This window comes from Ovis canadensis, chromosome 3 (assembly GCF_042477335.2).
Source record: "Ovis canadensis isolate MfBH-ARS-UI-01 breed Bighorn chromosome 3, ARS-UI_OviCan_v2, whole genome shotgun sequence".
Classification (NCBI taxonomy): domain Eukaryota; kingdom Metazoa; phylum Chordata; class Mammalia; order Artiodactyla; family Bovidae; genus Ovis; species Ovis canadensis.
The window spans coordinates 5,169,918-5,196,473 of NC_091247.1; the positions used below are offsets into that span (position 1 = coordinate 5,169,918).

At 50.0% G+C, this 26,556-nt stretch overlaps 1 protein-coding gene across 14 annotated transcripts in view; it reads left to right on the forward strand.

Moving 5' to 3' along the window:
- The window catches only part of RAPGEF1 (Rap guanine nucleotide exchange factor 1), a 136,446-nt gene that overhangs the window by 58,898 nt on the left and 50,992 nt on the right, over positions 1-26,556 (forward strand). For 9 of the 14 annotated variants that reach the window (XM_069582133.1, XM_069582143.1, XM_069582140.1 and 6 more), the window contains exons 2-5: positions 11,417-11,556; positions 12,127-12,240; positions 16,619-16,797; positions 21,573-21,729. In XM_069582133.1, the coding sequence (XP_069438234.1) occupies positions 11,417-11,556; positions 12,127-12,240; positions 16,619-16,797; positions 21,573-21,729 (590 nt within the window). Of the gene's footprint in view, positions 1-11,416; positions 11,557-11,940; positions 12,241-16,618; positions 16,798-21,572; positions 21,730-26,556 lie in introns of all 14 variants that reach the window. The other 5 variants (XM_069582136.1, XM_069582144.1, XM_069582135.1 and 2 more) reach the window with 2 other exon arrangements.

Sequence of the window (26,556 nt, forward strand, 5' to 3'; positions counted from 1 at the left end):
TGGAGCGCCTCCACCATGCACACACTCCGACTGCAGGAAATGGACCCGGCGGCTGCTGCCACCCTCCCTGGTGTTTACAGTCCCTGCACACGGGCACCCGTACATTAGACCAGACACAGACTGGGTTGGATTTCAGGCTCTGAGTTGATGAAATTCTGGCTTTGACTAGACCACCCTGACTTCAGATTATCAAGGCCACTCAGAGCCTCCAGTGGGCAGTGAGACCATCTGCAGCTGCCATGGCTCACAAGCAGAGGGTGGGGGCGTGTCCCAAGCGCTGGAACTGTCTTCTGTTCTAGGCTTCTTCGCATTTTTACCTGCTGTGCTTAAGTTGTCCCCTGAGGAAGAGAAATGACTGGAAGCAGTTAATACTTTTCCAGCCGCTGCTGAGGAGGGACCCTGGACCACCTTTGTTCGGGAGGCCTGGGCTCTAGGCTGGCGGGAGAGCAGTTCCCAGGCCTCAGCGGCGTCTGTCAGGACCGGGATCCTTGCTGGCGCCCACGCTTCCCATCCCTCACTTGGCAGCGGGGCCTCTGAGGCGGGGTAGCCGGGACCACCTTGGTCCCCACCCCCAGAGGCTGGGGTTGATCTGAGCTTGATTTGGAACATGTGGAGCAGAGTAGGGTCTGGCTTTTTTCCCCATGTGTATATGAACGGACATGATCGACCTTCTTGTGGGAACAGAGCCCTGGACGCAGCCTGGGGGACGGGAGCAGGGGGCGGGTCTGTCACGAGGTGCTCGTCCCAGTGCCTCTTAGGTTCTAGAGAAAAGGCACTGCCCCCAGGGGGTGAGGGTGATGACCTTCTCCTCTGCTTCGCGCCCAGGCAGCTGGAAGGGCGCCTTCGGAGACGTGGGCATGTTCAGGTCCCTCGGCACCCCTCAGAGGTCTCTGAGGCCTCTTCCAAACCAGCCCCCTGTTTGCTGCCTCTGATGTCTTCCGTCGGTTCCCATGTGAAATGTCCGAAGCCTGTAGGAGAGAGGTGCACCTGAGGAGCCCACTGGGTGGTTACACAGGGGCCCCGGGTGCCGAGGCACTCCTGCTGGCACCGGGAGCTGCGCCCCGCCCGCCCCCCAAGCGGGCTCTGAGCGGCCCGAAGGGCCTTGCCTGTACTGGGTGTGTCTCCATCCCAGGGCTGCTCGCTGGCCGCACTGAGCCTGAGGCTGGGGGCTTTCTGGAGGGGCGGAGGGGGTCCTGCTCCTCGGCGTGTAAATGTGTGTGACAAGCGGGTGAGCAGCTGAAGGAGGAGGCCTTTGGGCCTGCCCCGCACCCTCTGATGGCACCCTGTCTCTCTGCAGTGATGGAGACGGAAGGCGGCATTCCAGGGGACCCTGTCCCTGTGCTTTCTTCTGTATTTGCCAGCAAGCGATTCCTGCAGCGTCCCAAGCCACAGGCACTTGTGTCTCCCAGCTCCTTCTCTTGTTGTCTGCGAAGCTGAAAAAAGGAACACGTGCTCACTGACAAGTGAAAATGTGTTTCCTATGGAAGTCCAGAGGGTGGCCTGACATGTCGTACGTTTCTGGGGGGTCCCTGAGCAGGGCCTGGAGCAGCAGGGGGCGGGAGGAGAGCCGCCGTCTGTCGCGGCCCGGGCGCCTGCAGGTGCTCCCGTCCCCGCAATGGGCCCGTGCCCCCACTGCTGACCCCTGCTCGGGCTGCCGGGCAGGCCACACAGAGCCGCACGGTAGGCTCTGCGGCCCTTGAGGAGCCTTGTTGAATCCTGAACTGGCTCCAGTCCTAATACGCAAGTTCCTCTGAGGGACAGAGGCTGCTCCAAACAGCTCCACCTAAAGAACAGAGGTGAGGGTGGACCCACGGCTGGGTGCAGCCGGAATGCTGATGGTGTGATGGGCTTTGGCCAGCCTGCTCTCGGCCTGGCGTGCTGACCTGTTTACTCTCCCTCTCCCTTCTGTCTTCTCTAGAAGTCACATACTCTGGAGAAATGACTCATTTACGCCTCTGGAAGTCTCTGAAGCCTGTGGCTTTAAGAATCTCAGAGTCAATTCCAAATAAATAGTCAGTCATAGAAAAGAAATTCTTCCTTGGTACTTGGCGACCCTGGGGACAGGCTGACCTTGAGTGGTTCTCAGTACGAGTTAGGGCTGCAGTAGCCTTGTCTGTGATGCGTGTGTGCGTGTTCTGGGGGTAGGGGCAGGGGTCAGGCCCCTGGGACCTGGTCTCCGCGTCTGCCAAGTGGTGCTGAGAACTTGTTCCTCCCTGAGTTAATGTGATGATCACCCAGCTTCCAGGAGGGTGTTTAAATGCACCAGCTGCTGATGTTGGGCTCCGGGGAGGGAAGCAGCTCTAAATCTCTCATCTCGTGGGATATCATCCATTATTTGACCTTTTTTTTAATAATCGGAGTAGGTATGGGGGAAACTGTTCAGCTCCCTCTCTGACAGATCGCTGGCAGGGCCCCCCCACCTCAGAATGTCCTCTCCAGGCTGTTTCACATGCACAAGTTTACCTGGTGGAGGCTGTGGTTTCTGTTGAAGTCCTGAAGGACACTTAGTTACTGAATTCGCCTCTTTACCCACCCACCCCACCCCCAAGTTGCTGGAAGTTGAGCCTCAGACAAATAAAACTATCTAACAGTTCAGCCGATGTCGCCAAGAATCCAGCTCCTCTTCTCATCTCTGCTCTACTTTTTTTCTTTGAATACAGCTTTTTAAAATTAAAGTAAATCACACATGTAGAAAAATACTCAGTCATAAGATAACTCAGTGAGTTATCTCCTCCATTTAAAAATTCTGCTGTGTTAGAACAGACTTCCCTAGTGGGCCAGTGGTTAAGACTTCACACTTTCACCACAGGGGGAGTGGGTTTCTCTGGTTGGGGTGGTTCCACATGCCACAGCGGTATGGGCATTAATTAATTTTGTAAAATCTGCTGTGTTGGAAAAATAGTAATTGCCCATTCAGAGTGGTGAAATTTATCTCAGAACATTTGGGAACAGCAGATGACGTTTATCTGATGTTTACTAGGTGTCAGTACTGTGCTAAGGGACCTTACATGGAGTACTTATCACATCCTCATAACAGCCTCGAGAGGTGAGACAAGGACCATTATTCTCATTTTACAGATGAGAACAGTGAGGCCCCAGTGGGCAGCTAGCTAACTCACAGCTGCACACGTTGAGGGGTTTCACTTATGTCAGAGCTGCGGGTGGTGTGGGAGTAAGTTCACAGGGCTGCCCTTGGCCGTGTGGTGGTCCGTGTCTCTCCTGTTGCCCACATTTCAAAGCAGAGGACATGATGTCACTGCCACCATGTATGTCTGTCCTTGCTCCCTGCTGCCAGAGATAACCAGCCTGCGTTGCTGGGAAGCTGCGGTTGTCAGAAATGTCTTCTGTTGAAGGTCTTCCTCCTCTGCCCTGCTCCTCTTAACTTGCACAGTGAGTTTCCGTAGGCTTTCTGGCCCTGTGCCAGATGGGGGCTTCAGTGAGATCCTGCAGTCCCTCCATGTGGGCAGAGGGCCTCAGAGTCTGGAACACCCAAGCCTAGGGGTGAGAGGGCCCCTCACAGTCAGTCCTTCAGCAAGTGCACCTCAGGGCACATTCCTTGAATCCAGCCTGCCCAAGGTGCCTCCTGTCAGGAGGCCAGTGGACCAGCCCTCCTCACAGGGATGGGGAGGGCCAGCCGTTCCCAGGGCCTCCAGCTGCAGAGGGTGCTGGAAAAGTGTCTGGTCCAGCAAGAGACCACGTTCTGAAGACTCAGTATGAAAGAAAGAGAAGGGTAGAATGTCTTGCCTGATAATTTTTATTTAGTTGTATATTGAAATTATAACATTGTGGATAATTTAATTTGAAACCACATGTGGCTCTTGTGTTTCTGTTGGAGGATCTGTTGTCCTCTGGAGACCTCGAGGGGGAGAGCGACACGTCTGCTTTTTCTCTCACTTCTCCCTGGAAGTAGCTTGAACAGGATTCTCTCAGCCCAGGTGACCCACGCCGAACCAGCACAGCAGAGAAAGCTGTTGGTTGTCTCTGACTCAGCTGACACGAGTCAGTTGTGTCTGACTCGTGTGTTGGTGTTCCTCAGACAATTCCGTTGAAAATCGGCATAGACCATCCCGTCGACACCGCTAAGCAGACACTACTGTCTGGTGTTGGTGGAGTACAGTAGGTGCCAGCTGTTGCAGAGTTCAGTCCTTGATTCTCCTGTCTTTGTGTTGGAGATGGACAGGGAGGCCTGGCGTGCTGCGATTCATGGGGTTGCAAAGAGTCGGACACGACTGAGCAACTGAACTGAGCAATCGTTTATTCACTTTCACTGTGTGCCAGTCTTGGGGCTAAGTGCCAGGTTCCAAAGTGAGGAAGCCTTAGCCTTCGGCCTCAGGGAAGCGAGCGCCCGGTGCCCGTCCGGCCTCGTCCCTGCAGCCGTGGAGGGGAGGGGGCCCCGTGCTCTTCACCCTCCCCAGCGTGGGGTGTCTGCGCCTTTCTCTTTGTATCCATCCTAGTGTGTAGGTCGCAGCGTTGCTATATGGTTTTAATTTACTGTCTCCTGATGACCATTGGGACTGAGCACCTTATCGTCTGTTTGTTGGCCATTTGGATTTCATCTCTTGCGAAGTGTCTGTTCATTTCCAAGTCGGTTTTTAATCCTGACAGTTACACAAGTAAAGCAGAACCGGTAGCTCTGTCAGATCTGCAGTGAGGCCTGCTGGGGGCGGGGGGCCCAGGCCCGATCTCCTGCCTGCACCCCTGGTCTCGCTCCTCGGCATAGCCCCTGAGGGCCTGCACCCAGCTCAGGGCAGCTGGGCAGCATCCTGGCAGGTGTCCAGTGCTTATGCCCTCTGGCCTGGCAGTGCCTTTTCTAGGAGCCGGTCTCAGGCAGGTACTCAACGGGAGGGTGTTTCTTCCTGTGCTGTTGTTGGAAGAACAGGAGTTGGGAACCTTCGGTCAGGAGACCGTCTGACCGTGTTGTGGTTTGCCTTCCATCAGGACATTATTCATGCATTAACTGTGCTCATGTGGAAAAATGCCCACAGCATATCACCCAGCTGAAAAAGCCAGTCACAAAAATACTTCAGCTCTGTATGACAGAGACGGGGAGTTATGAGGGATTTTCACCTTCTGTGTTATATATTTTTGCAGTGCTCAGATTTTTAGAATGAGGTGGTCTTAGTTTTGTCACTGATAAAAGGAAAAAGGAGATGCTTGCTATTTCCATTAGTACCCTAAGCAACATCACAGCTATCTGTTGGCTTCCTAACCCGGAGGGTCATGTGAACAGATTCTCATGTCATAAGAGCCTGTGGTGTTGCGGCACTCCAGCAATTATTTTCCCAGTGTTTGAACATGAATAATCCTAGGTTACGTAAGAAAGAGGATCTTTTACTATGAAATTGTTGGAAAAAATAAAACATCAGGTTACTTTGCGCTCTGCCAGGCTGATTATTTTTAGCCTTTGCCATGCTGCACGTTGGCAGAGCATTGGCGGTGTTATCACATAACAGCCAGTGGGTGCTGTGGACTGAGCGTCTGCTGTGTATCAGGTCCTCTGCTAAATGCTTGACATGCAGGATCACATTTAACCCTCACAGCAACCCGGGCAGGTGGGTCCTGCGGTTATGCTGGCTCTACAGGCGAGGAGCCCTCAGCGCAGAGGCCGAGCGCGAGTTAAAGCACCAGCTGCCTGACTCCAGAGCCCCCGTCCTGCCGGCTGTGCCCATGACCCGCTCACTCTCACGTGCGTCTTTGCCTGTGCAGTCAGTCTGTACGATTCTAGATTAGCAGGAAGACCTCTTAAAAATGTGAAATCCTCACGTTTAAAATGGTTCTTCCTAATGTCCTCGTGTACTTCTCCCCTCTGGTTGTCCTTTCAACCCATCTGGGAACCAGGGGTATGGGTGCTGGGAGCACACATGTGCTGCCCGGGCTTGTGTGTGGGACGAGCGGGGGTGCTCCCTGGTGCCCAGCTCTGCGCCCTGTGCCATCACGTGAGGGGGAGCTGCCGCCATGCCTCTCAGGGTTGGCTGTATGATCTTGGAGCCGCCTCAAAGTGTCATCGACACTGACCCTGACTTTGTGGTCCTGGATGGACCTCGCACGGTGCAGATTAGACCTTGTGTGGTCCTCTGTGGTTCTATATAGACTCCCCAATGCGAGGCGGACTTAAGCCCTGACAGGGACGCTGCTAAGTTGGGGTCCCAGCTGCTACAGATGACGTCTGAAAGGCCACTGGGCAAGTGCATTTGTCAGCAGCAAGGAGACAGCCGTTCAGTATGGCCAAGGGGTACATTGAAAGCTCAAGAATGATACAGTGACGCCTGGCAGACTGCTTGGAAGAAGCTGGTTTGGCCCTGGTGTGCTTTTGGTTTGGGTTGAGATGTGATTCCGGGAACAGGCTGCGTGCCTCTCCTTCAGTCTCCCTCTGGATGGAGAAGGGCGTCTGTCTCGCAGCCCGCCTGCAGCTCGTGGCGGCCCCTCAGGGCAGCGCTGCTCTCCATCACGTCACGCTGTCTCTGCGGAAATTGACTGTGAGATCATGTAAGCGTTCTTCCTCTGGAAGAAATGACTCACAGGTTTGTCATTGGGAGTTCTTGACCCTCCTTGGTGTAAATGCCGTACCGAGCAGTAGTTGGGCTTCCCTAGTAGCTCAGCAGTCAAGAACCTGCCTGCAATGCAGGAGAGGCAGGTTTGATCCCTGGGTCAAGAAGATCCCCTGGAGGAAGGAGGAATGGCAACCCCCTCCTTGGGATTTTCTTGCCGGGAAAATCCCATGGAGAGGAGCCTGGCGGGCTACAGTCCACAGGGTCGCAAGAGTCGGACACGACCAAGCACACACATACACGAGCAGTGGCTGAGGGTGTGTTTTCTTAAGTTCTGTCCGCGACCTTCAAGGTTGTTCCAGCAAATTTGATAGACCACAGTAAGACACTCCAGCTGTGGCTCTTCCACATGCAGGGGGACGTTCGTTTCCTTGGTTAGGTGTGGCCCTCTCACAAGGTGTGCAGGTCTGGCAAGCCCAGGTCCTGGTGGCTGTGGCGCTGCAGGGGGGGAGGCGGGCGCTTGGCTGTGCTTGTGGGGCCGCAGAGAGGCCCAGACCCCCTGGAGGTCGCTTGGCCGCAGCCCTCAAGTGAGGTGTGGTGTGTACTCTAGTCCAGCAGCTCTTGCCACAGAGGCTCTCGCGGGTGTTCCAGGAGGCATGTACGAGAAAGGTCAGAGCAGTGCTGTTAATAGAAGCAAACACACCAGAAATGACCCAGCGTTCACTGACAGGAGAGTGGACCAGCAAAAGCGGCGTGGCAGAAGAGAGGGACTGCACAGGACCGAAAGCGAGAGCACTTCCGTACACGCCACCTGGTTAAATGTCAGACCTGCCACCGAGTGAGACAGCAAGAACAGAGGAGTAGTCACAGTATAATGTCACTTAAGTTGGCTTCACAAACCTACTCTACTTACAGATCTAAACTAGCATAAAAAGTAAGGTGTGATGAGCACACAATTCAGGATCCCAGCTACCCATTGTCGGGCAGGAAGACACCATCACGACGGGCGTGTGGAGGGGGTGCTGGGGTTGCCAGCGTTCTGCTTCTTGAGCCCCGCTGTCCGGTGGGGCAGCCGCCAGCCTCTCGCGGCTGTTTCTCTACATTCCAATAAAAACTCAGTTTCTTGGTCACACAAGGCACATTCCAAGTGCTTGGTAACCTCAGGTGGCTGTCATGTTGGGCGGTGTGGACAGGGAACGTGTCCGTCATTGCCGGGAGTTCCGTTTGGTGGGTGAGGTCACTGGATGCATAGATTTCATTCCTTCTCTGTAAAGTGTACAGACTCATGTATGAAATCTTTCAAAATTCTGTTTTAATTTCAGTGCTAGAAAATCTCTAAGCACACACATTCACCAAACCCGAAGTGTAACTTCCCGAGTGAGAAGTGGAAGAGTGGTCAGTGAAGCTCCCTGAAGCTCTGCAGTCGCGTGGCCGTCTCTTTGGCACTGCCCCCGGCCCGAGATGAGCGACCCACATGAGGGGCGTGAGGAGGGCTCGGGAAGTGTGTGCAGGTGTGCATGCACGCACATGCCTGTGTGTAGCAGGCTGGGAGGGTCACCCTAACGTAGCCGCCACCTCTGTGCCCCCCTCTGCCGTCACTGGTCGTCACGGTGCTTTATCTGCTCTCAGGCGCGTAGTTTGAGTGACCTTCCAAATCTCCTGAAACCTGCGCTAAAGGCTTTGTTGCTAAGCTGTTGTTTCAAGGAAGAGACGAAAAGCGGCCTCCAAGTCGAAGCCTGTCCTAGTTTGTTCTGCCCTTGATTTCCAAACTTGAGGAGGTTGGTTGTCATGACAAAGAACCTGCTCTTTCCACTTGATTTATCGCATCTTGTGCTAGAGGTGGCTGTCTGCGGCTCTTAAGTACTCCGCAGAGGGAGACTTATTGGTAGATACGCACTTTCTTTATGTGCTGATGTGGATTCCCAGCTGCCCTGGGACAGCCAGAGCCTGTCGCCGTGTACTTCCTCGGCGGCTATGGCTGCTCTCTGGCGAAGGTGTCCTTACCTGGCCGCTCGGTCATAATCGGGGGCTGGAGGGGCCTCCACACCATTTGCCTACCCTGGTTCTGCCCTGGTCCTGATGGGAGAGAGTGAAACTGGCCATTGCTCAGCCCCATGCCTACCCGTGTGTAATAGCTACTCAGGGCAGCAGACTGGAGGAGGCGGAAGCTGGCTTGCCCAGTCTGTGTCTCTGAAGATCTTTGACCACCAAAGAAACCACGCATCCTGCCTGTACTTCCCCATTTGTGTCTGCTTCTCTTGCCCTGCTTTCGGTCTTACTCACCAGGGTAGAAGTCACACCCTAGCATCTGACTTGGGAACCTGTCTGGAGAAAGATATGCTGTGACATTGGGGATGCTGAGGCTAGCGTTCTAAGGAGCAGGTGGGGGCAGCAAGAAGAGCAGCCTGAAAGAGGGGCAGAGACCAGCGGGCTCCGGCCGGGTTGAGACTTTCGCTCCGCACTAAAGGGAGAAGAGAGGGGCGTGTGTGAGGCCTGCCATTCCCTGGGATCCTGAATCACACGTTCAGTGCTGCAAAGAGTCCCAGGCCGACCTGCAGCCAGTCCACATCACACAGTTAGGTAAAGCTCCCGGCACTGAGCAGGTGCCATGTGCCCCGCGCGTGGACGAGCACCTTCCTGCGTTACTACAGCCAGCATCTCATTTAACCTACACCACATCAGATGTCTCAGGTAGAATAATGTTATCAGACAAAACTGGAGACTTCAGAGGTGCTGCTGAAGTCTGTTGACTCAAAACAGTCTGACTACAACTGCCCAGCCTTTTAACTACCCTGTGAATTACCGAAGTTGTAAAGAAGCAAGTATAAACTGTGTGTGGGCCCCCCTGCTTGGGTGGGGAAGAGGAGGGGAGCTGGAGCAGTCACACCATCTGCTGGGCTGCTGTGAATCCCAGGGCTGGCACTGCCCGCGAGGACTGGTACCCAGAGCCCCGGAGCTCCGCGTTGAGCAGCTCCAGCTGAGGAGAGAGGCGCACCCAGCCCTCTGTGGATTTGTGGCCACGCTGGTCCCTAAGAAGGGCTTCCTGCAGCTCTGGCTGGTGGACAGACAGCTGCGAGGCCGGGTTTGGTTTGACTGCCCTCGTGAACGAAGGTCAGGCCTGGCTCCTCTCTCTCGTCCAGGGTGCAGGGGGCTCCTAGATAACTGCAAGGGCGAATCCTGTATCTGATCCTGCCCGCAGCCTGAAGGTCTTTGACGAGAGGATCGAGCCTTGGCCCCTGATAAGCCCAGCGCTAGGAGACACAGTGACACGCCTATAATAGAGGTGCTGTGTCATTTATTTGGAAAGGTTTTCTGGTCTTTTTAGCTCTGAATTGCTGAGAAAATTGAAAGGGACTGTATTTTTTTTATTTTTTAAATACACGTACTTCTTTTTCCATTGCATAGAATCATGTTCTCCCTAATTGTCAACCATTTTCAAGTATTTTCTATAAATTTCTGACATTAGCCAAAGAAGGAGTGATTTTTGTGGGGTATTTTTTCTTTGGTCGATTTGTTCATTTGTTGAATTAATGTTTCCCGAGCATCTTCTCTGGGCTACGTACAGTGTTAGCACTGGAGACGCAGGCTTGAGCAGGGCAGGTACAGTCTTCAGCGAGTGTGTTCTTGTTAGGAGATAAACACATAAATAATAAGATGGTTTCAAACCCTGGAAAGTGCTGTGGTAAATAAAGGAAGGCTGCTCGTTGGGTTTTTTTTTTTTTCCAACAGCTTCATTGAGATAGAATTCACATATCTGACTACGTGCCTCCTTTAAAGTGTAGAATTCAAAGTTTTTTTAATAGTAATTCACTGGATTGTGTAACGATCACCAGATTCTAATTTTAGAACACTTCTCCCCCACCAAAAGAAACCTCTTAGTCACCAGCAGCCGCTCTCCATCCCTCTCTGCTCCCTTTAGTCTTAGGCAACCTCTCATCTATTAATACTTTCTGTCTCTAGACTTTTGCCAGTTCTGGACATTGCAGATAAAAGGAATTATACAATATGTGGTCTTTCATGACTGGCTTCTTTCACTTAGCATCATGTTTCTGGGATTCATCCATGGTGTAGCATATCAGTACATCACTTAAATGTAGTTTTACGCCTGTGTGTTTTATTCATTTTGATGATTGTGAATGGACGCTTCTTACATTTGTTTTGAATGTTCCTTGCTATCGTGTAGAAATAGAATTGATTCTTGTCTGTGACCTTGTTTATTTTGTATATCATCTTGTATCCTGTGAGCCTACTAAATTTGTTAGTACTAGTTTCTTAGTGGATTGCTTCGGATTTTTCCGTATACAAAATTATGTCATCTGTAGATAGTTTTATCTTTCCAATCTGGATGGCTTGTGTTGGAGTACAAAATTGAGTAACAGGGACCACAATGGACACCCTTATCTTGTTCCTGATTTTGTTGAGAAACCAAGTTGTCTTTCACTGTGTCCCTGAGGGTTTTGAACACCTTAGTTCTACTTCAGTCTCCACTGACGGCTCTGAGGCCTGACGCATGTCACTTGTTGCAGTTCCCTAACCAGACAATGAGAAGGTCCACTCAAAAGGTCCTTCATTCCCAGTTCTCATGTCCAGCCCTTCTGCGGTTCCACCGTGGTGTCCTTTCATCTTAGCCAGTTCCCTTGGACGTTGGTCGGATCATCAGATGAACTCTATAGGGGCTCATGGAAGTATTTGCGTGTTTGTTTTCCACACCCATTTTGACCGCTTTCACTTTAACTTAGAAGGCAATTGCAAAAATTGAAAGGTACACGCAAAAAGAATTTGAATGGATCCATGTTTCCTTTTCTCTGTAACCTCAAACAGTGAAAGGGAAAGATTCGCCAGAGGACAACACTCATTTCCACAGGAGGCAAATGAACCACGGCTTCTTCCACTCTGCCTCTAACAGTCAGTACCTCCTCTGTTTTCAGACTCTCAGCGTTCTCATCTCTCCTCCTTCACCATGAAGCTGAAGGACAAATTCCACTCGCCCAAAATCAAGAGGACGCCATCAAAGAAGGGAAAACCAGCCGAGGTGTCTGTGAAGATTTCAGAGAAGCCCATGAACAAAGTAAGCTGACTCCAGGTGTTTCTCCTGGCCTTCACCTGCTTTGAGCAATGTGTTTGTGCTGTTTCTGAGTTCATGCCCTGGGGACTGAGCTTTCAGTACAGAGCGCCTTTCCTGTAGCGCTCCACGGTTCCAGCTGGGGCCTGCCATGTCCTTGTGAAATAGAAACCTTTAGGATGGGTGAGTGTTTCTCCCATTAATAAGAGTCCAGATCGGTTGGCTAGAACAGTTCTTTTCCAGATGTCATCCTCTGGGCATTTAACACAGCTCAGAGCATCACATTCACACCCCAGGACGCAGCCTCCATGCCCCTAGAGAGGCCCATGTTGCCCCCTGACACACACACGTAGATTTGTGATGTCCAGAACATCCATCATTTGGTTCCAGGGTCCACGCTCTGAAACTTGCTAAACCCTTGAAACCCAGCTGAAGATGCCCTCAAACACCAGGAACCTCGACAGGGCCAGTCAAGCCAGATGTGTTGCAACAGCTGTTGATTTTCATCAACCCCTTCCCTTCAGCTTAAAACGGCCATTTCAAGCTCTGTAGGAATCCAGGTTTCCTCTCTTCCAGGAGGCAACAGACAGATTTCTACCAGAGGGCTACCCTATCCCCTTGGATCTGGAGCAGCAGGCAGTAGAGTTTATGTCCACCAGTGCTGTGGCTTCCAGGTCTCAAAGGCAGAAGGTCAGTGTGATGCTAAGAACAATTGGGTTTGCCTTGCCTTCTACTGCAGAATCCTGGCCCATGGTTTTGGGGATGGAAAAAAAAATTCTGTTGCAATATCACTGTGTTCAGTTGGGTGGCAACTGTGGGCTTAATTGTTCAGGAAACAGTCCAAGGAGCCATGGATAAAAGTCAAAGTTTATCCAGGTCTTCGTGGTCTTTGGAGCAAAGCAAGCCCAGTGCTCCACGGTGAAAGCTTGGGGATTCGGGGACTGGTTTGGGTGTGCTGCTTGGGTCCAACGGGTTCGGGGGGAACGGGTGAGTCTCATCTCTTAAGACCAGCTGTTCTTTCCTTGAGCTGCTAAGATGCTCTGGACAGTTGAGAAGAGGAAGGGCATGTAAAGTGTATGGTCTCTTTAAATGTCTCGCGAGACTCCTGAGCGTGATGAGATAGCACAGAACCAGTGTCTCATAGCCAGAGATTCCTTGTGTCCTGCTAACATTTACCAAGCCTTTTCTTAGCCCCATGCTCAGTGCTTTCACTCATTCCCTTACTTAATTCTCATTATAACCCTGGGAGGTGGAAACTTAAATTTTGCAGACAAGGAAACTAGGGCTATGGAGCAAAGCCATACAAAAAGCGGTGACCCAGAGATTGAAACACAGGCCACCAGACATCAAGTCGAAACTCTGATGTTATGTCTACTTTTTATGAAAATTTATTTTTTAATACCTAAAAAACCTAATGCTAATCCCCACACATAACTGAACATAAAAACAAAATTAAACTCAGCGAGATAAAATAAAGACAAGCCTGTCAGATAAGTAGATTCTCAATTCTTTAGTAGCTGTCCACAGTGTAGTTTACAGAACTGTTGTCACAGCTCAGCTGTCAATTTAACACCACTAGCGAACACTGCCCTGTTACATAAACACATAGTTGTTGAATTTTGCAGTGTGCTTCCTCTTGTTTTTGTGTTGACCAGCAGAATATCTTAAGATACGAGTGAAAAGTAGGGAAAATCAGGGTTTTCAGTCCAGAGCCTTCCCCTGAATCATTTTCCTGCCCCATCTGTTAACAAGAAGAACCTAGAGAGCAAGAATGAAATGTATGTTGTTTACCAGACTGATCTGAATTCCAGATTGGAGAGAGGAGTAAAGTGCAGGATTTGGTCTGTGCCACAATTATTATTTTTTTAAATTACAATCTGTTTAGCAACCCCTTGGAGCTGGGTTTTATATGGAACACCAAGAAAAGTGTCAGTTGTCATCTGACACCATCCAGGGAGCCCAGAGCAAAATGACACACTAAACACTGTTTTGCTAGTGATCTCTGATAGGAGACTGTTCCAGCCGCTCACTTCTTGGCATTTCCACCCCTCTTTCTTCTTTATTCCAAGAGAAATGATAGAGGAAACGTGACGTTCAAGTACCCTATCCTTAGTGGGGGTTCCTGCAGACTCCAGGGCACAGCTGGCAATGTCTGGAGACAGTTTTGGTTGTCACAACCAGGAGACTGAAGCAGGTGCTCCTGGCGTCTGGTAGGTAGAGGCCAGGGATGCTGGTAGGCGTTGTGCAGTGCACAGGACAGCACCGCCCCCAACCCCCACAACAAAGCATCATCTGTCCTAAAATGCCCACGCCGTGGCTGAGAAACTGTCCTCTAGGAAGGAGCTGTATAGATCCTCCCCCAAGGAAGAGCATCAGCCTGGTTCTTGGTCATCACCCTTTAAGAAGGATGGAGTTTCCGTGCCCTGTCACCTGCATGATCCAGAGTGAGCTCAAACATGGAGGCCCACAGTCAGGACTGGAGGTGTTGGGGGTCTGCCTGCCAGGGTGTGAGCGTAGCTGACTCTGTTGGAGATATCTTACCATAGCCTGTCATCTGCCGTCATCCTTAACTATGACTTACTAACTCTCTTACAACTTAGTGTTTCTGTGTATAGTCTCATTGTTCCCAGGATGTTACCTGGGAAGCTGCAGCTCAGGTAGACAGGAAGAGATTCGGATTCCCCCACAACTTCCCGTGGGTCTTCTGTGCCGGGCCCTGTCCTGAGTGGCATCACACGCTGTCTTCCTTCTCACCTTGACTGTACACACAAGCTTTCACTGTTCCTGGTATACAGAAAGTGTGGGCTCTGGGCCAAGGTTGCTTAGTCAGAATCTGCTATTCCCTTAATTTTATGAAATGCTTCCACAAATATTCTCCCCGAGCACCCCCACAAGCCTCCTTAGCCCACCCAGAGCAGGCATTAGTCTTCCCATTTTGCACACGAGGAGCCTGAAGCCCAGTGGTGCCTTTGGATCACAGCCTCCCCCAGCACCACTGGCCTCGGGTGGTTTCCAGGTCTGTCTGTGCCACGGTGGCCCCTAACCCCCTGACGCACGAGGCCGTGTGCAGGTGGATGCCCCTGCCTCTCCAAGGCCCTGGCCTCAGGTCCCTGGTTCCTGGGGGTGCTTCTTCTGGGTGTCTCATTGTAAACTGTTGACTGCTGGCTGCATTTTGTGAGAAGCCATAGTTTTAACAGCTGGAGGGCGGGGGGGAATGCATAGCATTCAGAGGCCACTGAGTCAGGGAGTGGAATCTGCTGGAGCGTTAATGGATGAAACCTGACTCTGCGAGGTATCATGCCTCTGTTAGGAGCCCAGGGAAGCCCGGTTTGATCTCTCTGCAAATGACAGGAGAATTCTCTGTTGTGAAACACCTGCTGCTTTGGAGGCCTCCCATCTTCAGGTCAGCCCCTTTCTCTCTAGCGAACCTGGGGACACATTTTCGTAAAACATTTCCGGCCTCCTCCCCCTGTTTCGTCATGCTGGCGCCTGAGGAGTCCTGAGGTGCTGAGATGGCAGTGTTGTGGCTGTCATCCTCTTGCCCAACCAGCCAGTGTGGTTTTAGTCATGTTTGATGTCTGCACGGCGCCATGATTCCTTCAGACTGAGGTTCCTCTGAGCTCCGGGTAGGCCTAGGCAAAGCAGAGTGCTCTTGCCTTGAGCTAGAGAAGCAAGTGCCTGGCCCTTGGAAACAGACAGTAAATAAAGGTGTCAGTTGGTAAAAAGAGAAAAATAAAGTGAGGGCAGAGAGACCCATGCTGGGAATGGGAGCATGATACCCTAGTGCTCTACAGAACACCTTTGGGGAAGGTGTTCTGAGAGGAGCTGAGAGGAGCTAAATCAAGGCTCTGAAAGTCGTCCCACAAAGGAACTAATGACTTCTTAATTCCATTTATATGGTTTTTCTTTGATATTCCCATGAAATCCACTATTTAAAAATTTACTTTGAAATGACGTTCCTCATTATTTTGAAAGAACTAGTGTTCAGAATCATAATCACTTTATTATGTATCACTTTTTTATGTATTTGTGTAGTTTTAAATCTCCTTTTTTAAGAAATTATCTTCTTGTTCTTGGTGGGTTTTGTTTATGTAGTCTCTGGAGCTCAAAGAGCCCATAGGTGGAAGTTTTCCTCACTTGTACTATCCTTAATTTGCCCTGGGCAAGTCATCGATTCTACTCGAATGGATTATCCATTTTGGGATTTATCTATCTTAACAATTATTCTTGGTTTCCCTTTCCCTGCCAGCCAGCTGAGACCTGGGTTGTTGACCTCAGGGTCAGTGTAAGGAGTGTGTTTACCCACTGACCATGGATTCAAGGTACTCCACAGTCAAAGAGGAAAGACTTGGGTGTGGGAATGTGAATGCCGGCAGGTCCAGGGCTCTGTGTTTTTATTTTCTTCCTTGGTGAGCTTTACTCGGGAGCAGAGATACTCTGGATGCTGTTAGCAGTTGCGGCAGGAGCAGTGCCTGAATTTCTGCTATCTGTCCAGCTTCCTCACCCTTTCACCCCAGGGCTTCCAGGTCCTTTGGGAGTGCCATCTCATCTCATTGAGAGGGCACTGCATCTGCAGGTCAAATGTGGGATTCTAACAAGGAGTCCTGGAGAATGAGCTTTGAGCACTAATGCCTCTGACCAATCTCACATAGCCCTCAGGACCTTGAAAGGCCTGGGGTTTCTCAGTTTGATTTCCTGGATAGACATGCACAGTACCCAAGCATCCTACAGCCATCAGCAAATCAGTCCTCACTGTACTTGGTGAGATTAGCGGTGATAGTTCCATGTAGTGGTGGAGGAGACCCAGGGCGAGTCTGTCTCTGTCTAGGAAGGGACTTAGGAATACCGCAACTACTTTTCTCCATCCAGCCCCTTCTTCTGCCCCAAGTCTGGCCTCTGTATCCTGATTGCAGTCCTTAGGGAAACAATTTGACTTAGTTTCTGCAGCAAGAAGCCCTTTCCAGTGGCATCAATTTCAAAGTGATCTACAGGAAATTTTATTCATTTCTTTTAAAATCACTCCCTTTAATCTCTCTCCTCCCTCCTTATGCTTAACATTTCCTTTCAGAACCTGAGCTGGCTGGAGGAGAAAGAGAAGGAAGTTGTCAGTGCCTTGCGCTACTTTAAGACCATTGTGGACAAAATGGCTATTGATAAGAAGGTCCTGGAGATGCTCCCGGGGTCCGCCAGCAAGGTGCTGGAGGCCATCTTACCCCTGGTGCAGAGCGACCCTCGAATTCAGCACAGGTGAGTTGCTCTGGGCCGTGTTAGAGCTGTGGAGGCATAGTGGCACCTTGGTTTGGGGGCCATTCACACCCAACATTTCTATGAACAGCGAGGAGTGCCAGGAGGAAAAGGAGCCCTCCAGTCCCTGCCCCCAGCCTTGCCCCATGGTCTCCGCCTGTTTTTTCCCCAAGGTTGAGGTCATTGTTACTCATGAGGCCTCGACATTGAGTGAAGCTCACCACCACTGCTGGGGGGTAGCCGCTGGGTAAGCCTATGGTTTTTTTTTCATACTAGCTGGCTCATTGGCAATCATCCCATTGATTTGGACACATTTTCCCCAGTTCCCTGTGTTAACCATAGTTTATTGTGACACCAAATCCTGCCAGTATTTAGCTGCTTAGAGATCTTGACCGCTTACATTATTAAGTCAAAAGAGGTAGAGAGGAGTCCCAGTAGAGCATGGACTAGTGAAACATTGAGTTGTATCAAGCCAGGTCCTCCCAGACGGCAGCTGGATTCATTGGAAGCCAGGTACAGGGATGGTGTCAGCTTTTGTTGGGTAATGCTTTTTTTTCTGCTAGAGTTCATTTTCCTCTGAAAGGTTAGTCAGCGGCTTGCCTCTCTGTTTGTCGTTAACCACAGAATGAAAAGCAATATTGAATGTAACCTTCAGTGAAGCCTTCTCACGAGAGGCTGTCAGATGCCTGCTGGCTTTGTTTTCCTTCCCTGATGCCTGTCTGGAATAAACATCTCTCTGTTTCAGTTCCTTAGGATGGGTTAGTGTCCTTGTAGCCCCACGGGGCTAAGCGTTCATGAACCGCTTTCAGAACTTGGCAATGAAGGGCATAGTTTTCTTCTTTGGGGAGATAAAGCAAGCAGTATCTTCATTTCCAAGAAGCTACCTGCTCTGGGGTTTCTGCTGACCCCTGTAGATTGTGCTGACCCCTGTCTTCTGGCTTCTGCTGGTGGTCTTCTGGCTGGAAGCTCACTGGACCCAGTTGGTGGGGAAGGATACAGTGTTGATAGGGCTTTGCCCGGTTCTGTCTTCACTTTCCACAGCAGGCTGCCGTCATGTACCCAAGCCTCTGGGGCAGCCAGTAGCTTTGGTGCCTTGTTCAGAGGCCCATGGAGGCCTCTGTGAGACAAGTGCTGTGCTTTCCCAGTAGGTCCCCAGTGCCCAGCTTGTGGACAGGCCCGGTGCGGCTCTCCTTGGAGGGAATGTGCCTAACAGTAAGCTGGTTTCAGGCGCATAGACAGCTTTCTTTGAAATGCTCTGATAGACTTCTCATGGGCTGGGCCCACCATGGGAGAGTTCAGATCTGGTTGAAAACACCAGCTCCCCCACTGTCTGACCAGGTGCCAATTTTATGGAGGGCGAGTTACAAGAGAGTCACTAAACTTCCTGGGGGAGGAGACGCTGGGGCCAGACCTGAAGTCAAGGCAAGTGCTGGATGGGCACTGGGGGCAGGAGAAGACGACCAGAGGGGGCAGGGCAGCAGGCAGGTGTGTCCCAGGAGGGAAGAGACTCGCAGGCATGTGAGTGGAATGCGACCACATGGGCGCCGACTGCTGGAGCCCCACACCCACCACCTCGTGTGCCCCCCTCCGGAGAGTCAGCATGGCTACCTTCGCTGAGTCCTGTGGGAGCGCTGGCCCAGTGCTGCTGCCCGGCCTCGAGGCCCCAAGTGTCGGCCAACAGCTCTGCTGGGGAAGCTACTTTCTAGACACGCAAGCTCTGGGAGACTGGATCAAGTGATATGACAGTGGTCTGGGGTGCGTTTCTGTCTGTGGGGAGGTTTCATAATTACTTAACATCTATAACCATTTCCTCAAGGGGAAAAGAGAAATGCCTGGGTGTGGCCGTAAGGAACAATGGTTTTTTCCCTTTCTTTTTTTCCTGGTAGTCCTTCGGTTAATACCGTTTAAGGGATATTTTTCCTCCTGAAATTTTTCAAAAGCCAACTGATGATATTTTTATTGCTCTCCCTGACATGATCGAAAATACTCCCTCAAATGTTTCTGTCAGCTTCCTTCCACAATCTCATTCCTCCTGGCACGTTTGTTGGTTACGTGTGTGTTAGTTGCTCAGTCATGTCCAGTTCTTTGCAACCCTGTGGACTGAGCCCGCCAGGCTCCTCTGTCCGTGGGATTCTCCAGGCAAGAATACTGGAGTGGGTTGCCATGCCCTCCTCCAGGGGATCTTCCTGACCCAGGAATCGAACCTGTGTTTCCTGCATTGGCAAGTGTATTCTTGACTGCCGAGCCCCCCGGGAAGCCCGTTTGTTGACTGGGAGGGTGTTATCCTGCCTGCTCTGTGGGTGGGGTTCCAGCAGGCAGACTGTTGGCTACCCTTCTCCCCTGTTCCCAGGGCAGTGGTGACGGGCCTGTGAACAAGCAGCTGGCTGCTTCTTGGCAATGAACGGAGGTGTGAGAGCAGGATCCCTGCTCGCCCTCCGTGTAGACGGCTTTGCTCCGTTTTGGAAGCAGATGAACTGGTCCTCTGGACATTTTTATGGTACAGGACCCTCCTTCCTTTTTTAATGTCCTTCCTGTTACGTTTAGACACAGGACTATTCTTCCTCCAAGCTAACGATGTGAAGGGTGGACCCAATTACTGATATTTTTAGGTGCTCTCAGGAAAATGTTAACATCCAGTGCAGGTAGGAATTGAGCATCACATAAAAGGGACCCCGCCCACCTCTTTCCTCTAATTATCGCCAGGTGCTGTGGTGGCATCCGCTTAGGCGAGGGTGGGAGGCCAGTCTTTGTTTAAAAAGGCCTCATCTGGCCTTGCCTGGGAGGAGAGGCAGACGGCTAGGAGCACCTTCCCTTTCAAGACCACGTCACCTATGATCCAGGCCCCAGGAAAGCCTAGAAGTGGTGTTCTGCTCTCCTCGTCGTCCTTTCGAAGAGAACAGGTGTGACACTGGACGCTCAGCATTTACATCATCCTCTGAAGCAGCCAGACCCTGGCTTTCTTGTGGCTGCCTTTTCACATTTTCCTTTTTTGTAATGGGACTTGGGGAGTTCGCGTTCAGTCTTTGTGACTCTGCTTCCCCTGTTGGAACGCGCATGGGGTAGAGTGAACGGCAGAATAGGGGACCAGCCTCCTGGAAATCCTCCTCCTCCTCCTCTGATTCTGAAGAGCTTCTTGTTCGAGCCTTGTTTGTTTCAGGTGTTTGTTTTGTTTTTTTTATGGCTTTATTTTTAGAAGCTGTTTTAATCACCGTACAATATTATGTATTTTTCTTACAATTATATCTGGAGAAAAAGCATACCTTTGGCTGCTAAATATCAGCTTCTTCTTTTTTTTTTAATGGAAGAGGTAGCAGTCCACAAATTTTCTACTTTTGCTCTTCTTCTATTATAATACATAATATTCAAAATAGAAAAATAATTCCTTCCATAAATCCTCGGGATAATTATCTTTAGTTATTTTAGAAATATGTATAAGGTATAAAACATCTTCATTTTGGCCCCTACTCTACAATTGTTAGGACCTCCAAAAGTACTTGCAGCTTGTTTTGTGTTGTTGTGAAGTTGATACCTCTCCCACCACCACAGGTCACCTCGCCTCTGACTTATCCTTCTTAAAATACCCTTCATTAGTGCATTCCTCTGACTTCGCAACCATGGTTTATTGCAGGGGATGACAAAGCCAAGCCAATGTTAGGAGGAATTCTAGTAAATTTCAGGTCTCATATTTAAAGGTTATTCCTTGAGACTTCCCTTGTTGGAAATGGTGTTCCAGTGGTTAAGACTTCACTCTTCTACTGCAGGGGGCACAGGTTCGATCCCTGGTCTTGGAACTAAGATACAAAAAAAAATTTTTTTAATCAAAGTAAAAGCTGTTCTCTAAAAGATCCTGCCTGCTAAAAACCCACAAACCTGTTAGCTCCTCATGACACATATGGGTTTTTACTTTCTTAACACCAAAACGTTTTGAAGTAGACCTAATTATTTGTGATAGTTTCAGGTGAAGAAGGAAAGGACTCAGCCATACGTATACATGTATGCATTCTTCCCCAAACCTTCCTCCCATCCAGGCTGAAGCTTAGGTTCTCAGTGTGTCATTACAGAAAGAATTCAGTGAGAGACAAAGTGATAGGTGAAAAGTGAAGTTGCTCAGTCATGTCCGACTCTTTGTGATCCCATGGAGGATTCCAGGCTCCTCCGTCCATGGAATTTTCCAGGCAAGAGTACAGGAGTGGGTTGCCATTTCCTTCTCCAGGGGTTCTTCCCGACCCAGGGATCAACCCAGGTCTCCCACATTCCAGGCAGACACTTTACCGTCTGAGCTACCAGGGAAGCCCAAGTGATAGGTAAGAAATGGATTTATTTAGAGAGAAACACACTCCATAGAGTAAGGGCTGTCTCGGAAGGTGAGAGCAGCCTGTGAGTTTTTATCTAATTCAGAATAAGTGTACAACACTGTGACCTACTCAGAGGAGAGGAAGGTGGACCATTCCTTGAGAGATGTTATCAGAATCTCGTGGAGGATGTGCAGTTTGAAAAAGCACATAAACTCTCGTTGTGGAATTTTTATACGTTATAGTTGAGAAATGAAAAAAAAAAAGCTTAGACCAGAATATAAAACTCCACAAAATCTTCATCGGATATAAGGAAATAGGTTCAGGGAGGAAAAGTGTATTTATTAAAAGGAGGTGCAAACTTTATAAAAAGGACTGAGAAACCTGAGTCGCTGAGAAACTAGGTCTGTGCTAAACAGAAGACTTAAAGCGATGGCCGTACTGTGGAGTTTTCACATTCTCTTGAAAATCTCCTCCTGCTTCCAGCTCAGCCCTCTCCTCCTGCTACAGCCGAGTGTACCAAAGTCTCGCCAACCTCATCCGTTGGTCTGACCAAGTAATGCTGGAAGGCGTGAACTCAGAAGATAAAGAGATGGTGACAACTGTGAAAGGGGTCATCAAGGCCGTGCTGGATGGAGTGAAGGTACGTGCGGGTTCCCGGTGGTCCTCAGCAAGGACTTGGAGCTGCCTCACTGCCGGCTGTTTGTGTCACAAGAACGCGTTCCTAAACTCCTGAACGTCGGGGTGAACGTCTTCTAGCGTCTCTGCTGTTGGGTGCCACTCTATCTCACAGCTGCTTCTGTCTCTCTCGGGTACACATGCTCTTACAGCCACATCACCTGTGCCGGACTGGGCCCATAGGTAGAAAAGCTGCCAGAAGCAGGCAGCCTGTGCTGGGCCTTGGGTTGGATCTGCACTGAGCCCTTACACTGCGGCCCTGGCTGTGCGCACCTGCCAGCTCGACAAAGGCCAGTGGGAGCTGTTTTTGCGTTGACTCTTAGCAAAACTCCCAGCATGTCAACTGCTACCTTTTCATATTCTAAGAACTTCTTAGTAGAAAAGCAGGATTGAGATGAGTTAGAAGTAAAACTGAAATCTATGATGTAATTTGTGAATTTACTACCCAGGGAAGTCAGAAATGGCATAATAAAAAATTATGAATCATTGTTAAGGTGGGAAGCAAAGTCCTTCTAAGGAAGGTTCTATGGTTCTGAAATTGGGGTCCAAGGGACAAACCCTAATTGAGAAAATAAGTCCCAGTGAATAAGGAGCAAGGCAGAATGTAGGGCAGGAACCAGGTGGGAGCCTGCTGGTCAGGACGAGGGCTGTGAGCAGGGAGTAGGTGTGGACCCTGCTGTTAGACGAGGCTGTGTGATATCGTGGAAGGAGGGCTAGGCTGGAGCCCAGTTAGATTTCACACCTCAACTTACCAGTCTGTGAACTGGAGCAATTTCCTCAAGTGCTCTGAACCTTAGTTAACTCATCTATAAAATACATGTAGTTATGGCACCCTATATCATGGGGCTGTAGGAAGGATTCAATTATTTAACACATGTAAAGCTTTTAGAACTATGTCTGGCATATGAAGCACTCAGATCTTCGCTGCTGTTTATTATTAATTATGTGGTGCTTGAGGTGCGCTTTGCAAATAGACCTCTTGGCTTGAAAAACTGTGTTCTTCTCCTCTCTAGACCCTGCTGTCCAAAATGGCAGCCGAGGCACTTACCCTAGGTCCAAAGACTTCCTTCCCCATTCAGCCATGCTACTAGCCTCCTAAAAGCTGCCTCCTTGCACAGATATTCCCCAGAAGCTCTGGAGAGTAGAGTAAGGACTCCCTGGTGGGTAGAAATTACAAACGGAAGGCTGAGAAAGTGTTGCTTAACACTCCACCTGCTCTGGAATGAACTGTGTGGACTGGGGTGACCTGGGTGGCTCCCTGCTCTGTGTGAGCAGGGCTGCTCTGTCTTCGGGGCCTTCATGGAGCTCACTTGGAGGCGGGCGGGACTGGACGCCATCACAGCATCCTCTGAGAGTTCCCGGTCTCTTCCTCCCCAGAACAGTTAGGCCCTACGCCCCCAGCTTTGGCCATGAAACGGACAGAGGCAGCCTGTGGCCGCTGCTGTGTAGGGCCTGGTGCCGCTTTCTAGACCTGGCAGCTGGTCACACATTCTCCCGTGCAAGCCTCCTGGTCACTCTCTGAGGTCAGCAGGACAAGTGAGACGTGACCGGGGCCACGAGTCACCATCGGGTGTGTGCGCCTCTGCCTCGCCTCTTCCTGTTCAGGCTCCTGGAAATGCTGTTACTGACGAGTGCTATTTCTCAGGTGACACTGTTAAGGTTACCTTCTACTCATGATCATAATGATATGTTTAAAACCAGTCAGAATGTCACAAATAGAAGAGTTTCCAGGCATGAAGCTTTGTGCCATTCCCAGGTGGATTTTCTTTATGGGATCTTGAACATGCCACTATCAGTTGGAAAGTTGTCTAAAAGAAAATTTATCAGGTTTTTTCAGATTGACCAGGATGAGAAGAGGGGGAGGGAGCAAGAAAGAGACACCTGTTGATTATGAACCTGTCAGTGTCTGAACTTTTCCACAATTGTCCCTAAAATATTTTAAGCAGAACAGAGATTCTCTCAGTGAAGAGCTCGGGAAATTTAGATTTGTTTCTTTTATTCAAGAAGCCATTAGTGAGAATCTCCTGTGTGCTGGGCAGTGTGGTGGAATTAGGAAGATGAAACTGGCAGTCCCTGACCTGATGGAGTTTATAGTCTAAAGGTGGGAAGGGCACCAGCCAAAGACCCGCAATTGTATAATTAGTTACAGTAGGACTGGGGCTGTAGAGGAGAACAGGCGTGAGGTCTTACTTGGGTCTTGGGGAACCTTCATGTTTCAGGGTGATCAGAGATGCTTCCCCAGGGATGCCCCCACGGACAGGCTGAAGCCTGTAGGATAAGCAGGAGCTGGCCTGCGTCACGAAGGGATGTCTGTGGTTGGAGTCAGAACAGCAGGGACAATCCAGAACCTGTGGTGCTGGCATTTCTTGCTAAGGTCTAAGTTGTCATAACACTGACAATTGACTCTCCATTTAACTCAAAGGCCCTCTCTCCCCATTTGCTGTAGGAACCACCTCCAGCCCAGGACTTGGCTGTTGGAGGACTGAGTTTCTCGAGGTCAAACAGATAACGCAAGTTTGTCCTTTCAAAACCAAGACCCCAGCTCTTCCTCGTTTCGCCTTCCCAACGTTCCTTCTCCTCTCGTGTCTCTCTGGAGTCTGCTTTACCTCTTCAGATCCTCTTGGATCTCCCTGCTGAGCCCTCCAGCTTTCTCTCCAACAGCACACACAGACACACACACACACTCACTCACTCACTCACTCAGTTTTTTGATTGAGGGAAAGAAAAAAGCCTTCTTCTCGCACTGACCTGGGGGGAACACTTCGGAATACCCCCAGTTCTGGTGACCTTTGATAGTTACCAACCAAAACGGTGCTTGTGTACCAGACTCGCCTTGAATAAGGTGAATATTTTGAAAGAAATATTTTCCTGACTGTATGAGCTAGGGGTAGATTTGACTACAAATAAATCCAAAATAATCCTGGCTTCAAGAGGTAGAACTTTATTTCTCCTTCACGCGTAAGAAGCCTAGCGATAGGCACTCCAAGGCCAGGGTGGCATCTTCACAGACTGGCCAGGATGTGGTCTCCTGCCCTGCTCTCTTACCATCATAACGCACGGACTCCGCTTCCTGGTGCAGAATGGCTGTTCAGTCTCCATCGATCACAGCTACTAGCAAGGAGGAGAAGAGGATAGGCAGTCGGGCCTTCTCCGCTTGCTGGCCCTCACTCCAAGGCCTCACAGACTCTCACCTTTCATTGACCAGAGCTTAGTCACATGCCTGAGTGAAATTCTGTTAACAAAGAAGAGCAGATACTGTGGGGCACCTGGCTGTCTCTGCCACACTGACATTTAAGATCAGCCATCACTTTTATTCCCTGTTCAGCCTATTTTAAAATGTTTTATTATGACAGAGTTTAGACATCTGCAAAAAGAGAGCAGTGTAATGAAGCCTCAGCACAGAGCTGCCAAGGTTGGCCAGTCTTGTTCCTTCCAGACCTCTTCCTGCTCCTCTGGTTTATTTGGAAGCAAATTTGAGACATCCTAACATCCATTCATCTGTAAATACCTTAACGCATAGCTTCAGGGCAAGGTACACTTTCTGCGAAGGGCCAGAGAGATGTTTTAGATTTCTGTGGCTATGGTTGGTTTCTGCTGCATATTGGCCTGTTGCATAGTCTTTGTTTTTTGTTTTAATTTCATTTTTTGAAACAAAGCATTTTTACCTTGAGAGCCTTACAGAAGTGTCAGGGGAGTGTGTAGTTTCCTCGGTTCTGTCTCATCACAACAAACATTTGAAGTGATGGACGTTAAAGCCCTCGGTGCATCACAGCTCTCGGGCAGTGTTACAGATCCGTGTTACAGCTCCGTTTTATTTAGAAAACAAAGGAAAATACATCCTCGAGGAGTGAGGGCATGTGGACCCAAAAGAGAAAAGAGAGAGAAAAAGGGTGTGCGTGCAGAGGAGACAACCCCCGCTCCTGCCCTTTGGATCCTCTTTTTATATGTTTTCTCCCTCCCCTGGGCCTGCCCTGTGTAAATTGGGCCAAGCAGGAGCCCTGTCCTACCTGAGGTCCTCACTCCAGTCCTCGGACGGACCTTCCTTTTTTCTATTTTCGCGGGCTTTTCCCTTCCTTGTCTTTTAGCCACCGCTGTTCTGGACTCCTTTGTCCTATGCTAACTACCTAACAGAAGCAAGCCCTTGGCTGGATTTGGCCTGCAGGGAGTAACTTGCTGTTTCTAAACAGTTTGTTTTTCAATTTCATATCCAAATAAATTCCACACACTGCTATTCATTAATAGGTGTCTAAAGTTCTCCCTTCTCTGTAGTTTTATCCTTGCAACTTATTTGTGTGTGTGTTTAAGGAAGGGTTGTTTCTCCTGAAAGTCTCCCACACTCTGCTTTTGCTGATCACATCTTTGCAGTATTATTCAACATGTTCCTCTGCCTCTTGAGGGCTTCCCTGAGGGCTCAGATGGTAAAGAACCTGCCTGCAGTGCAGGAGACCTGGGTTCGATCCCTGGATTGGACAGATCCCTGGAGAAGGGCATGGCTACCCACTCCAGTATTCTTGGCTGGAAAATCCCATGGACAGGGGAGCCTGACGAGCTACAGTCCATGGGGTCGCAGAGTCAGACACGACTGGGCGACTAACACTTTCACGTTTCTTTCTGTCCCTTGAATTTCCTGGAAAACTAGGCTGAATCAGATTCAAATTTGTGTATTTAGAAGAATGTTTCTTGGGTGCTGCCCTGCACTTCCTTCTAGAAGCATCTTTCCCTTTTTGATGCTAATAGCCGTTGATTATGATTGCTTAGATGGTTCATTCCTTGGGGTTGCTAAATGGCAGCA